Raw genomic sequence first — 19,659 nt, forward strand, 5'->3', positions numbered from 1 at the left:
GGATTTTTTTGTTTTGCCATGATTATATTCGTCTCTCATTAAGGCTTAGTTCTCCCTTCTCTTAATTTTGCATTCGATTTGATCTTCTTACTGTTTTGATTGGAATGCCACTTAGTCTAGTTTAGACTAAACAACCACATTGCAAAACAAAATGTTAAGCCTGGTAACCTTCGCCTTTTTTTCTTTTTTTTTTTTTGTGTGGCTTTATAACTATTTTGATCTGAGCATCACTGATGAGTCCTATGAAGACAAAACACGCGTCTGTCGTATCAAATTATAAAGCTGGTACCTTTGATAACTATTATGAACATTATTCTGTGAATTCTAGTTTTCGAATTGTCATCTGATAAAGTCATGCTGATTATAATATGCAGTTTTCTCTGTTTTAGAAATCTTCCTGTTTGTGACATTAATTATGTGGAAAACAGAACGGCCTTTTCCCTGCTCATTCTGTTTGAACCCATCCTGGTTTTCTTAATACAACTGAGAACTACATGTGACATATATGCTAATGGTATTGGTATCATATATGACCCAAAACTTGTCAATTAGTGGTATTGGAAGAGTATTGGAATCTTTTGAATAGGGGTAAACAGAAAAAGCAACCAAATCTTCCGCTCGAGGACTTATTCGACTTTTTAATTAAACTGAACCAAACGGTTGAAGAATCCCCTAATCGAGAAATGTCTAATACAGATATATTTGATAACGATCAAATTAATGCCTACATTTCCAGAGAAGAAATAGCTAAATGCATTAAAAATCTGAAGAATAACAAAGCCTGCGGTGAAGATTATGTAGTAAATGAATACATGAAATCTACTGCAGATTTATTTCTTCCGATCTATGAGAAGCTATTTAATCTCATATTTGACTCCGGCGTTTTGCCCGATATTTGGCTAATTGGAAATATAAATAAAATTGAGAATGGAAATGGGGAATGTGTCAAAGAGACAACAACCCGACCAAATAAAAAACAACAGCAGAGGGTCACCAACAGGTCTTCAATGAAGCGAGAAATTCCCGCACCCGGAGGCGTCCTTCAGCTGGCCCCTAAACAAATATATACTAGTCCATACTAATTTCCAAATTGTACACAAGAAACTAAAATTAAAATAATACAAGACTAACAAAGGCCAGAGGCTCCTGACTTGGGACAGGCGCAAAAATGCGGCGGGGTTAAACATGTTTGTGAGATCTCAACCCTCCCCCTATACCTCTAACCAATGTAGTAAAGTAAACGCATAACAATATATATAAAGGTAAAGGCAACCAGTTTGATCCAAAAAACTTCCGTCTGATAACAATTTTGAGTTGCCTTGGTAAATTATTTACAGCTATACTTAATAAAAGATTGTCTTTTCTCTGAAGAAACACTCTTGCTAAATGAAAATCAATTTGGATTCCGAAAATCATACTCGACAACTGATAGTTTGTTTGCTCTATACTCATTTTTTAAAATTTTGAAATATAGAAATAAAAAGCTGTTTTGTGCATTCATCGATTTTGAAAAGGCGTTTGGAGAGAGGCTTTGTGGTATAAACTTCTTTTAAATGGTATTAAAGGGAAAATATATAATGTTATTTTAAATATGTATAAAGATATTAAATCCTGTATTACATATAATAAACAGAAATCAGACTATTTCTCACGTGATATTGGTGTACGGCAAGGTGAGAATTTGTCGCCTTTTCTGTTTGCCTCATTTTTGAACGATTTGCAAGATTTTTTAGAAACGGAAAATTTTCAGGGTCTTAACGTGATTTCAGATTTACTAGAAGATAAGTTAAACATTTTTTGTTCTGCTATATGCAGACGATACGGTCCTAATGTCTGAATCAAAAGAAGACTTACAAAAAATATTAAACAAATTTGGAGAGTACTGTAATATATGGAGGTTAATGTTAACATTGTTAATAAACAAAACCAAAGTCATGGTATTTTCCAGGGGAAGGCCTTGTACAGATTTAAATTTTTCCTTAAATGGGGCATGAATTGTAACTATCTTGGTATACTATTTAGCAGGACCGGCAATTTTAGTAAAGCAATAAAAAAGCAAGCAGAGAAGGCAACAAAAGCAATGTATGAGGTTTTAAAAAGAGGTCGCATTCATAATTTAGCAATTGAATGTCAACTAGAACTGTTTAATAAAATGGTAAAGCCCATTCTTTTGTATGGCTCAGAAGTATGGGGATTTTGTAAAAATATTCAATGTATTGAAAGGGTACAATTACGATTTTTTAAATTGTTACTTAAGTTAAAATCATCCACCCCAAACTATATGATTTATGGTGAACTTGACATTTTCCCTGTTCAACTAAATATCAAACTAAAAATGATTGCATTTTGGACACGACTTTTATCTGGAAAGGATTCAAAACTGTCTTATTTAGCTTATCAATTATTATACAAATTGTCGGTCGACAATCATTTTGAATCGCCATGGTTAAAGTTTTTAAGAAACGTTTTTGATGATACTGGCTTTTCCTATATTTGGACAACCCAGCTTTTTCCTAGCTCAGATTGGCTTATCCCTTTGATAAAGATGCGCCTACATGATCAATTTAGACAAGAATTGCATTCACTTATGTTAAATTCACCAAAATCTATAAATTATAGATTATTTAAGGAGACATTTCAGTTTGAATGTTTTTTAAATATATTGGAAGATAAAGATATCTATACACTGTGCAAGTTTAGAACCACAAATCATAGACTTCCTATAGAAATAGGACGGTGGAATGGTATAGAAAGGGAAAATAGAAAATGTTTGAAATGTAATAATAAATGTATTGGTGACGAATATCATTATATTCTGGAATGTAAATTATTTGAAAATGACAGAAAAAAACTAATTGATAAAAATTTGTGGCAAAGGCCAAATATTTTGAAATTTAAAGAAATAAATAGTACGAACAAGTTTAAATATGTAGATTTATACACCAAATAAATAAATCATTTGTTCTCTAGGCAATAACATAACCCCCATTTTGTATATTCTGTACATACTGATATATGTGTGTATTTAACGTTAGTTACTGTATGCCTGTGTGTGTGTATGTTTGTGTATAAGATGTTATTATAAATAAGTTTGTTATCATTGCTATATGTATGTATATCTCTGTACCGTTGTACTTTATGGTTTATGAGAATAAAGATTATCATTATTATAAAGGTAAATTCATTATGTGTCTACAACAAAAAGGCCTGGAATGTTGTAAATATTAATCAGCATCATCCTGTATTAATTACATTTAAAGTTGAATTATTTTATTCTTTTGTTTAACTCATGTTGGATAACAATTAGACCTCAATATTTCAGTAATATAGATGTGTAAGAAAACTGAATGAAATAACACAAGGCACATGTCAATGTATATATTTAATGAAAAACAAACAAATAAGATAAACAGGAGGAAATTCTATCTACAATTTGCCATTTATACGTCTTTTATACTTCATATATACTTCATTACTCTTTACTGTGTAAATCTTGGAGAGTTCAACGTTAATTATACTTCATATATACTTCATTACTCTTTACTGTGTAAATCTTGGAGAGTTCCAAGTGAATTATACACTCCTGTTATTAGGTTATTTAACTATTCAGCTCCTGACACATTTTAACAAAGTTCGTCTTTTAAGACAAGTTTAAAACAACAAATTTCCTCACCAACTTTGTTGCTGAGGTTTTAACCACACAATAGCACTAAACAAAAGTATATATAACAAAGTAAAACATTGATATTTTATAACTAAATGCATCCACAAGCACTTGTATGATATATTAATAATATACACTTGTTGTCAAAGGGTAAAACACAGCTATTTACTTAAATTGTAAGTGGTACAAACATTAAAGATTTGTGTAGTTCTACTTCAAACTAATGCAATAAGACAAATATCATCCAATACTGTCTGGTTACATTATGCATATTCAGCATGAATTATTTCCCTTGCAAGTTTCATAATTTCTTTACGGTTATTTATTGTTCAAAGTTCTAATATTTTATTTACAGTTTTTGTCAATCCTTTTGCTCTGTTTCTACTTTTTAATAAAAAAAAAACCCAAATGATTCAAAGGAACCAAAAGTTTGATCTACCCCAACAAATAACACACATACATTTCTACAAGTACTCATCACATGACAAATCTAAATATATTACTATAAACAATGAGGAATACACTTTAAAGCTGGCTTACATATGTGCTTCAAATACAACTTTTTAAACTGAGAATTTCAAATATTTTATTCTATAAATGTTCTCAGAAAATTTTTATTTTAATTTTCAATAACTTGTTCTTTATTTCATATATATACATTATGTGAAAACAAAAATTAAGATCCAATGGAAAAAAAACCTATTGTATTAATCACTTATTGATTGCTTAATGTCAAGTAGCAAATATGTAAATAACCAAAGCAACTTAACAATATCAATAATCATAAATAAATGAAGTGATACAGATTGTATTAACCAAATTAACGTCTCATTTTCAACTAATATAATTCATGTCAAAACAACATCCATGCTTGATAATAGGTTTTATAAATAAACAACAAAAATACAAAAGGAAAATAAAAACTTAGAAATTAATCTATATTTTCTCTACATATATAATGTGTCCCTTTTCCTTAGAAACAAACCCTATTTTATATATGTACAGTGTTTGTACTTTAAACAGAGATGATATATACTCTGTATATATCAGATGTATTACAAATATAGGTAAAGGTAAATCTCTAGTATAAAGTGCACCAAAATCGCCTATTCAAAATACATGTATAGTCCATTACAATGAGTAAGATAATACAATACCCTTAATTATAATACATTTCTTAAGTACAAGGGGTCTAACATTATAATTATAAACAATTAGCACTTAACTTACAGAAATAGAAAAGGCATAATGATGCCACATTTTTTATTCTTTATTATTATAAAACTTCTAAGATCTTTCAAATCATTTATATCTGTCAGATTCCAGGACAATTTCTGAATGTTATCTCACATATTTTGTTTAGGCCTTATAAGTCTTTTTAGCATAAATAAAACTGCAACAGGTTATCATATATTGATACACCATATAAGCATAATACACACTTCAAACAGTTATCCATTCAACATTTACAACTTTCGATAGCAAACATTTTGTGTTCAAATATTGAATGTAATTTCCAATCAACAGTTAACACAATAGAAACCATGACATCATACATCAAAACAGCACCAATTATATATTCAACATTTACTGCACATGAATATCATGTTTATTTATAGGCTCCATAACTAGTGAGAATTGGTTATTCCTTCATATCATCTCAAGTTATTCAATTTTAATATAATAATAAACAAGTCTTTGGCAACTTCTTCCAATCATTCAAATCATATATTGAGAGTTGAAATGAAGTAAGTGGTATAATTGCCAATGAGACAACTATCCACCAAAGTTCTGACACATAAAGTCAGTGTAATAAGCTAACCAAACTAAAGCCTATTGTGTATCAGTTCATGTATAGTGTGATATTAAAAACACATAATAACAGAAATATCACACACAAACTAATAGCCATCTTCAAACAAGAGTGAACACGCTGAAATGTCTCGCCTTCTATAGTAATCATTGATATTATGTTGATAGTCCTAAGTATAAAGCTAAGCTTTATAACAACTGTCACATAAACTTAAAGTTAACCAAGATAACTAAACAAAGACCAATGAACCTTGAAAATGAGGTCAAGGTCAGATGAACCATGCAAGGCAGACATGTACAGCTAACAATGCTTCTATACAACATATATAGTTGACCTATTACTTATAGTTTAAGAAAAATAGACCAAAACACAAAAACTCAACACTGTGCAATGAACCGTGAAAATGAGGTCACGGTCAAACAAAACCTGCGCAACTGACATAAAGATCATAAAATATTTCCATACACCAAAATAGTTGACCTATGGCATATAGTATTAGATAAAAAGACCAAACTCAAAAACTTAACTTTGACCACTGAACCATGAAAATGAGGTCAAGGTCACATGACATCTGCCCGCTAGACATGTACACCCTACAATCATTCCATACAACAAATATAGTAGACCTATTGCATATAGTATGAGAAAAACACACCAAAACACAAAAATTTAACTATAACCACTGAACCATGAAAATGAGGTCAAGGTCAGATGACACCTGCCAGTTGGACATGTACACCTTACAGTCCTTCCATACACCGAATATACAAGCCCTATTGCTTATAGTATCTGTGATATGGACTTGACCACCAAAACTTAACCTTGTTCACTGATCCATGAAATGAGGTCGAGGTCAAGTGAAAACTGTCTGACAGACATGAGAACCTTGCAAGGTACGCACATATCAAATATAGTTATCCTATTACTTCTAATAAGAGAGAATTCAACATTACAAAAAATTTGAACTTTTTTTTCAAGTGGTCACTGAACCATGAAAATGAGGTCAAGGACATTGGACATGTGACTGACGGAAACTTCGTAACATGAGGCATCTATATACAAAGTATGAAGTATCCAGGTCTTCCTCCTTCTAAAATATAAAGCTTTTAGGAAGTTAGGTAACGCCGCCCCCGCCGGATCACTATCCCTATGTCGAGCTTTCTGCAACAAAAGTTGCAGGCTCGACAACAAATCATTCATGTTACAAACATAACTTCATTAATATATACACATACAGTATACACTTCATGCACATATATATATATTGAAACATTTATCTTGCACACATATTTAATCTACTCTTATTTAACAATCACTTTCAGTATATACACAAACATAACCAACTTTTAACATGTTTAGCATGACTGGAGGACAGAAAATCACAAGACAAAAAGTCAGACAAAATTAACATACACCCAGTCACAGGACAAAATGTCAATGTTCTTCTTAGGAGCAAAAAACTAGTAATACATTTATACTCCTGAATCATGGTTAACATAGAAAGTAATACTTTTAAAATAAAAACTTTTTGGGGTTGTCTATTAATGAATGATAAGTTACATACTATATTTAGTCTTAACATTTCTGTATTCATTACAAGATCGAAAGATTATTTCTTATAATCATGATAATTAAACTTGTTGTAATTTAAAGATGAAGTATATATATCCTGAATCACTTTTTGTGAAGCATAGAAACTTATGTAGTCAGATTAGGACACACAGACAAAGTAAATGTGGGTCACTTTTGGATGTATAATTAAATTAATGACCTAATTCATGTTGTTGTGTATCAACGATCAACATTAGAAATGAACAGGCCTACAGAGAATTGAAAAATCAATTACATTTGATAATTATCTATCTGAACAGAGTGAAATATATTATGGACTTTTGAAACACATGCACATCATATTTCAAGTTCAAATTCTACTTTAATATAGGTCTTAATTTTTTTTATCTGAAGATAGGGAAGTTGGAGTAAAAGTTATGAATACATAGTTGAGTTTATACATTTCTTTTACCACAATCAGAAATACAAAACTTATAGAAGCTTCCTATTGCACAAAACATAATTACTCATTTGTAAGCTATGCATATCTTATAGGTTCACACACCTAGCTAAATAATTTTGATGATTGCTTTGTACAAAATTGATAATATCAAGGATACACTAGTCAGGGGACATAACTCTGACAAAATATATATAATGATCTGTAGAGATGAGGTACATTAAACATACTGTGCTTTGGGAGGTTTATTGATATCAAGGTCTTTGTTGCGATCATAAGAGTCCACAGCCCATTCTGTGTTATGCATAATAAATCTCATACACAATTTATACACAGTGTGTTTAGCTTTTATCTCCACTGTCATTGCAATGAAAAAGGCCACAAAGAATGCCACTCCACAACCTAATGTGATGATCTCTTCTGTCGTTAACTCCACCTTGTTTTTAGGGAACTTTGTTATCTGTCCTTTATCAGATAGAAAGCACATAATTGTAGCCACAGCACATCCAATCATAACAACCAGATTGAATAGAAATATGATGTGTAGACATTTATCTCTATTGTTCACCCTTGGGAACCTCCAGTTCTTAAACTGCAAATAGAAAATAAACTTCTATAAATAGAAATATGATGTGTAGACATTTAAATCCTATTGTTCACCCTTGGGAACCTCCAGTTCTTAAACTGCAATGGAAAATTAACTTCTATATATAGAAATATGATGTGTAGACATTTATTTCTGGTTTTAACCCTTTCAACGCCATGATGAAAGCCGCCGACAACCTCTGCTTTTCGATGACAATGGAATTTTCATCAGGACTCTTAAGCAAATGCAAATGGCGTAAATCAGAAACGAAGCTGTAAATATGTAAATATTTCAGCATTTCTATGGAGAAACTGACAATGTCGATTAGTTAAAAGGTTTCTTGTTATCTCAATGTGTTTATTACATTTAATTCAGGTGGGAAATATGATTTGATTGATCATTATGAGACGTAGAAAAAAGGGGGAAAACGGAGGGTGACTGAAAATTTTGAGAACGGAGCCACTTATTAGTGCGACAAATACATAATACGTTGTGTATGGTGCAATACGCAACTGGTGTCTTCTTTATTATATTGCAGATAAAACAGAAAAATAAATGAAGACGGAAAAGGAATATACTGTTCTAATGAATGAACACAAAAAATTCAGCAGCAGCAGCCATTTTTCTATTTTTTCTGTGTAGTGTTGAAAGGGTTAAACCTTTGAAACAGAGAGATATGTCTCGCCTATTTGTTATTTAGATAGTAAAATGCAAATTTTCTAATGAAAATAGCGAACACTTTAATATGTACATAATGCCAGTTATGCAAAATATTCAGTCAGTAATTAATAACTACAGTTACAAGGCCAAACAATCCCGATCAAAATGAGACTTTCCCACAATCCTCGACATCCTGGTCACGGCACCAATGTAACGTTTTGAGATGTATACTTGGCATTGTGATAAGACTAGGTTGATCTCTAGAAAATACTACTGTACAGTTCAATATTCTATTTAAGTATAAGCATAAACCTTGTTACAATATTTTACAAATATGTGATGTCATATACATGTAGTTAGTGGCGACAGAACAAATAGTATTGCTTTACGTTCCCGCAATCCTCGACAAATGGGTCCACATATAGAGACCGTATCACAAACTAATATATTGTTGACACCACTGGAGCCACCATAAACAGCATACATTTACCTAATTTCGTCTTCTCGACTCTGCCAAGGCAAAACAAATATTAGGTCAAGGGTCAGATAACTGAGGTAGTCATAATGACATACCGGGTAGTTTACACTCTGCTTCCAAGCTCACCTTAATAATGACATAATCATACTGCACATTTTACTCACCACAAATGTTTTATGTCTATAGAACTGATAATGACATAATCCTATTGTACACTCACCTTAAATGTTTTATGTCTATGGAACTGATAATGACATAATCCTACTGTACACTCACCTTAAATGTTTTATGTCTATGGAACTGATAATGACATAATCCTACTGTACACTCACCTTAAATGTTTTATGTCTATAGAACTGATAATGACATAATCCTACTGTACACTCACCTTAAATGTTTTATGTCTATAGAACTGATAATGACATAATCCTACTGTACACTCACCTTAAATGTTTTATGTCTATGGAACTGATAATGACATAATCCTACTGTACACTCACCTTAAATGTTTTATGTCTATAGAACTGATAATGACATAATCCTACTGTACACTCACCTTAAATGTTCTATGTCTATAGAACTGATAATGACATAATCCTACTGTACACTCACCTTAAATGTTTTATATCTATGGAACTGATAATGACATAGTCCTACTGTACACTCACCTTAAATGTTTTATGTCTATAGAACTGATAATGACATAATCCTATTGTACACTCACCTTAAATGTTTTATGTCTATGGAACTGATAATGACATAATCCTACTGTACACTCACCTTAAATGTTTTATGTCTATGGAACTGATAATGACATAATCCTACTGTACACTCACCTTAAATGTTTTATGTCTATGGAACTGATAATGACATAATCCTACTGTACACTCACCTTAAATGTTTTATGTCTATGGAACTGATAATGACATAATCCTACTGTACACTCACCTTAAATGTTTTATGTCTATGGAACTGATAATGACATAATCCTACTGTACACTCACCTTAAATGTTTTATGTCTATGGAACTGATAATGACATAATCCTACTGTACACTCACCTTAAATGTTTTATGTCTATGGAACTGATAATGACATAATCCTATTGTACACTCACCTTAAATGTTTTATGTCTATGGAACTGATAATGACATAATCCTACTGTACACTCACCTTAAATGTTTTATGTCTATAGAACTGATAATGACATAGTCCTACTGTACACTCACCTTAAATGTTTTATATCTATAGAACTGATAATGACATAATCCTACTGTACACTCACCTTAAATGTTTTATGTCTATGGAACTGATAATGACATAATCCTACTGTACACTCACCTTAAATGTTTTATGTCTATAGAACTGATAATGACATAATCCTACTGTACACTCACCTTAAATGTTTTATATCTATAGAACTGATAATGACATAATCCTACTGTACACTCACCTTAAATGTTTTATATCTATGGAACTGATAATGACATAATCCTACTGTACACTCACCTTAAATGTTTTATGTCTATAGAACTGATAATGACATAATCCTATTGTACACTCACCTTAAATGTTTTATGTCTATGGAATTGATAATGACATAATCCTATTGTACACTCACCTTAAATGTTTTATGTCTATGGAACTGATAATGACATAATCCTACTGTACACTCATCTTAAATGTTTTATGTCTATGGAACTGATAATGACATAATCCTACTGTACACTCACCTTAAATGTTTTATGTCTATGGAACTGATAATGACATAATCCTACTGTACACTCACCTTAAATGTTTTATATCTATGGAACTGATAATGACATAATCCTACTGTACACTCACCTTAAATGTTTTATATCTATAGAACTGATAATGACATAATCCTACTGTACACTCACCTTAAATGTTTTATATCTATGGAACTGATAATGACATAATCCTACTGTACACTCACCTTAAATGTTTTATATCTATGGAACTGATAATGACATAATCCTACTGTACACTCACCTTAAATGTTTTATATCTATAGAACTGATAATGACATAATCCTACTGTACACTCACCTTAAATGTTTTATATCTATGGAACTGATAGTGACACAATCCTACTGTACACTCACCTTAAATGTTTTATGTCTATGGAACTGATAATAACATAATCCTATTGTACACTCACCTTAAATGTTTTATGTCTATGGAACTGATAATGACATAATCCTACTGTACACTCACCTTAAATGTTTTATGTCTATGGAACTGATAATGACATAATCCTACTGTACACTCACCTTAAATGTTCTATGTCTATGGAACTGATAATGACATAATCCTACTGTACACTCACCTTAAATGTTTTATGTCTATGGAACTGATAATGACATAATCCTACTGTACACTCACCTTAAATGTTCTATGTCTATAGAACTGATAATGACATAATCCTACTGTACACTCACCTTAAATGTTTTATGTCTATGGAACTGATAATGACATAATCCTACTGTACACTCACCTTAAATGTTCTATGTCTATAGAACTGATAATGACATAATCCTACTGTACACTCACCTTAAATGTTCTATGTCTATGGAACTGATAATGACATAATCCTACTGTACACTCACCTTAAATGTTTTATGTCTATGGAACTGATAATGACATAATCCTACTGTACACTCACCTTAAATGTTCTATGTCTATAGAACTGATAATGACATAATCCTACTGTACACTCACCTTAAATGTTTTATGTCTATAGAACTGATAATGACATAATCCTACTGTACACTCACCTTAAATGTTTTATATCTATGGAACTGATAATGACATAGTCCTACTGTACACTCACCTTAAATGTTTTATGTCTATGGAACTGATAATGACATAATCCTACTGTACACTCACCTTAAATGTTTTATATCTATGGAACTGATAATGACATAGTCCTACTGTACACTCACCTTAAATGTTTTATGTCTATAGAACTGATAATGACACAATCCTACTGTACAGTCACCTTAAATGTTTTATGTCTATAGAACTGATAATGACACAATCCTACTGTACACTCACCTTAAATGTTTTATGTCTATGGAACTGATAATGACATAATCCTACTGTACACTCACCTTAAATGTTTTATGTCTGTGGAACTGATAATGACATAATCGTACTGTACACTCACCTTAAATGTTTTATGTCTATGGAACTCATAATGACATAATCCTACTGTACACTCACCTTAAATGTTTTATGTCTATAGAACTGATAATGACATAATCCTACTGTACACTTACCGTAAATGTTTTATGTCTATGGAACTGATAATGACATAATCCTACTGTACACTTACCTTAAATGTTCTATGTCTATAGAACTGATAATGACATAATCCTACTGTACACTCACCTTAAATGTTTTATATCTATAGAACTGATAATGACATAGTCCTACTGTACACTCACCTTAAATGTTTTATATCTATAGAACTGATAATGACATAGTCCTACTGTACACTCACCTTAAATGTTTTATGTCTATAGAACTGATAATGACATAATCCTACTGTACACTCACCTTAAATGTTTTATGTCTATAGAACTGATAATGACATAATCCTACTGTACACTCACCTTAAATGTTTTATGTCTATAGAACTGATAATGACATAATCCTACTGTACACTCACCTTAAATGTTTTATGTCTATGGAACTGATAATGACATAATCCTACTGTACACTTACCTTAAATGTTCTATGTCTATGGAACTGATAATGACATAATCCTACTGTACACTCACCTTAAATGTTCTATGTCTATAGAACTGATAATGACATAGTCCTACTGTACACTCACCTTAAATGTTCTATGTCTATAGAACTGATAATGACATAATCCTACTGTACACTCACCTTAAATGTTTTATATCTATAGAACTGATAATGACATAATCCTACTGTACACTCACCTTAAATGTTTTATGTCTATGGAACTGATAATGACATAATCCTACTGTACACTCACCTTAAATGTTTTATGTCTATGGAACTGATAATGACATAATCCTACTGTACACTCACCTTAAATGTTTTATGTCTATGGAACTGATAATGACATAATCCTACTGTACACTCACCTTAAATGTTTTATGTCTATGGAACTGATAATGACATAATCCTACTGTACACTCACCTTAAATGTTTTATGTCTATGGAACTGATAATGACATAATCCTACTGTACACTCACCTTAAATGTTTTATGTCTATGGAACTGATAATGACATAATCCTACTGTACACTCACCTTAAATGTTTTATGTCTATGGAACTGACAATGACATAATCCTACTGTACACTCACCTTAAATGTTTTATGTCTATAGAACTGATAATGACATAATCCTACTGTACACTCACCTTAAATGTTTTATGTCTATAGAACTGATAATGACATAATCCTACTGTACACTCACCTTAAATGTTTTATGTCTATGGAACTGATAATGACATAATCCTACTGTACACTCACCTTAAATGTTTTATATCTATGGAACTGATAATGACATAATCCTACTGTACACTCACCTTAAATGTTTTATGTCTATAGAACTGATAGTGACACAATCCTACTGTACAGTCACCTTAAATGTTTTATGTCTATGGAACTGATAATGACATAATCCTACTGTACACTCACCTTAAATGTTTTATGTCTATGGAACTGATAATGACATAATCCTACTGTACACTCACCTTAAATGTTTTATGTCTATGGAACTGATAATGACATAATCCTACTGTACACTCACCTTAAATGTTTTATGTCTATGGAACTGATAATGACATAATCCTACTGTACACTCACCTTAAATGTTTTATGTCTATGGAACTGATAATGACATAATCCTACTGTACACTCACCTTAAATGTTTTATATCTATAGAACTGATAATGACATAGTCCTACTGTACACTCACCTTAAATGTTTTATGTCTATAGAACTGATAATGACATAATCCTACTGTACACTCACCTTAAATGTTCTATGTCTATAGAACTGATAATGACATAATCCTACTGTACACTCACCTTAAATGTTTTATGTCTATAGAACTGATAATGACATAATCCTACTGTACACTCACCTTAAATGTTTTATGTCTATAGAACTGATAATGACATAATCCTACTGTACACTCACCTTAAATGTTCTATGTCTATGGAACTGATAATGACATAATCCTACTGTACACTCACCTTAAATGTTCTATGTCTATAGAACTGATAATGACATAATCCTACTGTACACTCACCTTAAATGTTCTATGTCTATGGAACTGATAATGACATAATCCTACTGTACACTCACCTTAAATGTTTTATGTCTATAGAACTGATAATGACATAATCCTACTGTACACTCACCTTAAATGTTTTATGTCTATGGAACTGATGACATAATCCTACTGTACACTCACCTTAAATGTTTTATGTCTATGGAACTGATAATGACATAATCCTACTGTACACTCACCTTAAATGTTTTATGTCTATGGAACTGATAATGACATAATCCTACTGTACACTCACCTTAAATGTTTTATGTCTGTGGAACTGATAATGACATAATCGTACTGTACACTCACCTTAAATGTTCTATGTCTATGGAACTGATAATGACATAATCCTACTGTACACTCACCTTAAATGTTTTATATCTATGGAACTGATAATGACATAGTCCTACTGTACACTCACCTTAAATGTTTTATGTCTGTGGAACTGATAATGACATAATCCTACTGTACACTCACCTTAAATGTTTTATATCTATAGAACTGATAATGACATAATCCTACTGTACACTCACCTTAAATGTTTTATGTCTATAGAACTGATAATGACATAATCCTACTGTACACTCACCTTAAATGTTTTATGTCTATGGAACTGATAATGACATAGTCCTACTGTACACTCACCTTAAATGTTTTATGTCTATGGAACTGATAATGACATAATCCTACTGTACACTCACCTTAAATGTTCTATGTCTATGGAACTGATAATGACATAATCCTACTGTACACTCACCTTAAATGTTTTATGTCTATGGAACTGATAATGACATAATCCTACTGTACACTCACCTTAAATGTTCTATGTCTATAGAACTGATAATGACACAATCCTACTGTACACTCACCTTAAATGTTTTATGTCTATGGAACTGATAATGACACAATCCTACTGTACAGTCACCTTAAATGTTTTATGTCTATAGAACTGATAATGACACAATCCTACTGTACACTCACCTTAAATGTTTTATGTCTATGGAACTGATAATGACATAATCCTACTGTACACTCACCTTAAATGTTTTTTATGTCTATGGAACTGATAATGACACAATCGTACTGTACACTCACCTTAAATGTTTTATGTCTATAGAACTGATAATGACATAATCCTATTGTACACTCACCTTAAATGTTTTATATCTATGGAACTGATAATGACATAATCCTATTGTACACTCACCTTAAATGTTTTATATCTATGGAACTGATAATGACATAATCCTATTGTACACTCACCTTAAATGTTTTATGTCTATGGAACTGATAATGACACAATCGTACTGTACACTCACCTTAAATGTTTTATGTCTATAGAACTGATAATGACATAATCCTATTGTACACTCACCTTAAATGTTTTATATCTATGGAACTGATAATGACATAGTCCTACTGTACACTCACCTTAAATGTTTTATGTCTATAGAACTGATAATGACACAATCGTACTGTACACTCACCTTAAATGTTTTATGTCTATAGAACTGATAATGACATAATCCTATTGTACACTCACCTTAAATGTTTTATGTCTATGGAACTGATAATGACATAATCCTACTGTACACTCACCTTAAATGTTTTATGTCTATAGAACTGATAATGACATAATCCTACTGTACACTCACCTTAAATGTTTTATGTCTATGGAACTGATAATGACACAGTTCACACCTTGGCTGCTTCTTTTTTTTCCTTGTTGAGATTTCTATCCATCTCTGTAATAAATTATTTGATCATGTATATGTTTTATATTTCTATAAGAAAATGACTATATTAATACAGTTCCTTTACATGAATACAATATAACCAGATGCCACACAGGGTGCAGCTTTATACGACCGCAGAGGTTGAACCCTGAACGGTTGGGGCAAGTATGGACACAACATTCAAGCTGGATTCAGTTCTAAATTTGGATTGTGATTAAATAGTTGACACAGCATAGGTTTCTGACACAGAATGAATGTGGTCTAATGAATTTAAAATATTTTTTGCCTTTGAGCAATTCACTATGCTGTTGAATATTAATCCTCTCAAAAAAAATGTTTGAAGAAATTTTCTTTTTATTTATTAAATCTGTAATGAGAAAAATTTAACCACTGGTCATAAACCTTGCGTTTAAACTTCATAGATTTCTATTTACTAATACTAAAGTTATGGTGTGAAAACCAAGAATAATGCTTATTTGGGCCCTTTTTTGGCCCCTAATTCCGAAACTGTTGGGACCAAAACTCCCAAAATCAATCCCATCCTTCCTTTTGTGGTCATAAACCTTTTGTCAAAATTTCATAGATTTCTATTCACTTTTACTAAAGTTAGAGTGCGAAAACTAAAAGTATTCGGACAACGACGATGACAACGTAAGACGAAAACGACGATGACGCCAACGTGATACCAATATACGACCAAAAATTTTTCAATTTTTGCAGTCGTATAAAAATCAGTTGTAAAAAGCTTAACTCATCAGATGGACAAAAATACAAGTGGATGTGGCCCGGTACTCTCAAATTGAGTTAATTAACAAGAGGCTGTCATAGCAACAGCAAACTGGATTTTGACATTTGACCTCTATTTTGTTATAAGTAGCAACATATTCAAATTTGAAAAGCTTTAGTTGAAAAGTTCATAAGTTATTAAAGCACTGACATGACTGGAAAGACCATTTTTCAATCTTTCAATGTAAGGGGGAAGTTTAAGCGCTCACAAACATGTTCCACCTTGCCACATTCTTTACATGCCTGTCAAGTCTAGTGTCTGTAGTTCAGTTGTTGTTTTGTTATAAACTTGGGTGTTAGTTTTCTGGTTTGAATTGCTGAACAAGTTTTCAGGTCACGGTATGAGGGTTTCTCACTGTACAGTGACCTATAATTGATTAAATCGACTTATTTGACCTTTGTTAGATCATGGAAGTATTATATTGACGTCAATATAATACTTCCATGGTTTATAATACTTCCATGGTTAGATGCACAATATAGTTGCTTCATTGACTATTATATATACTACATCATTATACTGAATAATACACCATACATACAATGTTTACTGAATATTCAATTTATACATGTTTACTGAATATTCAATTTATACATGTTTACTGTACTTTGACCTGATAATGGTTTACTTTTTAAATTGTGACTTAGATGAAGAGTCGTCTCATTGGCACTCATACAACATCTTCTTATATTATTAATTCATATATTTTAACTAATTTGATTCGTTTAGGGATAGCCACATGTAAGGTAGATAGAAAACGGCAGACACCAAAAAGCATATTGCACAGCAAAAAGCATATTTCACAGTTATTTTGAGAATATCTAACCAGATGCTCCGCAGGGTGCAGCTTTATACGACAGCAGAGGTTGAACCCTGAACGGTTGGGGCAAGTATGGACACAACATTCAAGCTGGATTCAGCTCTAAATTTGGATTGTGATTAAATAGTTGACACAGCATAGGTTTCTGACACAGAGTGGTCTAATGAAACTAAAAACAAATTTGTTTTGCCTTTAAGCAATTCACTATGCTGTTGAATATTTAAATCCTCTCAAAAAAATGTTTGAAGAAATTTTCTTTTTATTTATGAAATCTGAAATGAGAAAAATCACATCCCCCTTTCCCTTATTCCAAAACTGATCTCAATTCAAATTTTCTAATAGAGTTTGCAACAATAACTACTCATTTAAATACATCATAAAATATTAAAACGTAAAAAAAGTGCTTGTAATCACTGAATGGTAAAGATTGTTTTTAATTTATTAGTTTGTAGTAAAAGTGAATATATATTGTATATTGTATAAAACAATGAATTAAGTTGATTCAACTACTATTCTGGACAAAGAAAGATAACTGCAATCTTCAAAGAATATTTCATAAAAACTGTGCAATTGAAAATTTCTTGCTATTGCACAATATTGTGCAATTGAAGATTTCTTGCTATTGCACAATACTGTGCAAATGAAGATTTCTTGTTATCAGGCAATACTGTGCAATTGAAAATTTCTTGCTTTTGCACAATACTGTGCAATTAAAGATTTCTTGCTATTTCGCAAAACTGTGTAATTGAAAATTTCTTGCTATTGCACATTACTTAATATAATAATTTTGGACCAACTTGAAAACTGGGCCCATAATCAAAAATCTAAGTACATGTTTAGATTCAGCATATCACTTTTGAAGAACCCCATTGGACCTTAATGTAGACCAATTTGAAAACAGGACCAAAAATTAAGAATCTAAATACACAATTAGATTTGGCATATCAAAGAACCCCAATAATTCATTTTTTGATGAAATCAAGCAAAGTTTAATTTTGGACCCTTTTGGCCCCTAGTTTGTTAGGACCAAAACTCCTAAAATCAATCCAAACCTCCCTTTTGTGGTCATAAACCTTGTGTTAAAATTTCATAGATTTCTATTAACTTGTACTAAAGTTATTGTGCAAAAACCAAGAAAAATACTTATTTGGGACCTGTTTTTGGCTCCTAATTCCTAAACTGTTGGGACCAAAACTCCCAAAATCAATCCCAACCTTCCTTTCGTGGTCATAAACCTTATGATAAAATTTCATAGATTTCTGTTTACCTATACTAAAGTTATTGTGTGAAAACCAAGAATAGTGCTTATTTGGGCCCTTTTTGGCCCCTAATTCCTAAACTGATGGGACCTAAACACCCAAAATCAATCCCAACCTTCCTTTTATGGTCATAAATCTTGTGTTTAAATTTCATAGATTTCTTTTCACTTTTACTAAAGTTAGAGTGCGAAAACCAGGTGTCTTTGGACGACGACGACGCCAACGTCATACCAATATAATACGACCAAAAAATTTTCAATTTTTGCGGTCGTATAAAAATCGATATACTTTGTGACGTCATGTAATGAATTTCATGATATTGTTAAAAGTTTGTTTTTTTAAATATCTATGATTGAATAATTTAATTTTGGATGTAACGCGTCTTCTGATTGGCTGACGTTATTTTGTTATGAGCCCATAGACATAATTTAGTCATGTGACCATCATCAACGTTTTTTCATGGTTTTCTACGTTTAAAATGGAATTTAGAATTAAATTAAATTAT

The 19,659-nt window shown here is 31.5% G+C and overlaps 1 protein-coding gene across 3 annotated transcripts in view; it reads right to left on the reverse strand.

Annotated features, from left to right (window-relative positions):
* Positions 1-5,078: 5,078 nt before the first annotated feature.
* LOC143060516 (E3 ubiquitin-protein ligase MARCHF8-like) overlaps positions 5,079-19,659 on the reverse strand; it is a 33,597-nt gene continuing 19,016 nt past the window's right edge. For all 3 annotated transcript variants that reach the window (XM_076233610.1, XM_076233611.1, XM_076233612.1), the window contains exons 3-4: positions 16,208-16,297; positions 5,079-8,080 (exon numbers count right to left, since the gene is read on the reverse strand). In XM_076233610.1, the coding sequence (XP_076089725.1) occupies positions 7,709-8,080; positions 16,208-16,297 (462 nt within the window). In that variant the 3' untranslated portion in view covers positions 5,079-7,708. The remainder of the gene's footprint in view (positions 8,081-16,207; positions 16,298-19,659) is intronic.

Source organism: Mytilus galloprovincialis, chromosome 1 (genome assembly GCF_965363235.1).
Source record: "Mytilus galloprovincialis chromosome 1, xbMytGall1.hap1.1, whole genome shotgun sequence".
In the NCBI taxonomy this organism is placed as follows: Eukaryota; Metazoa; Mollusca; class Bivalvia; order Mytilida; family Mytilidae; genus Mytilus; species Mytilus galloprovincialis.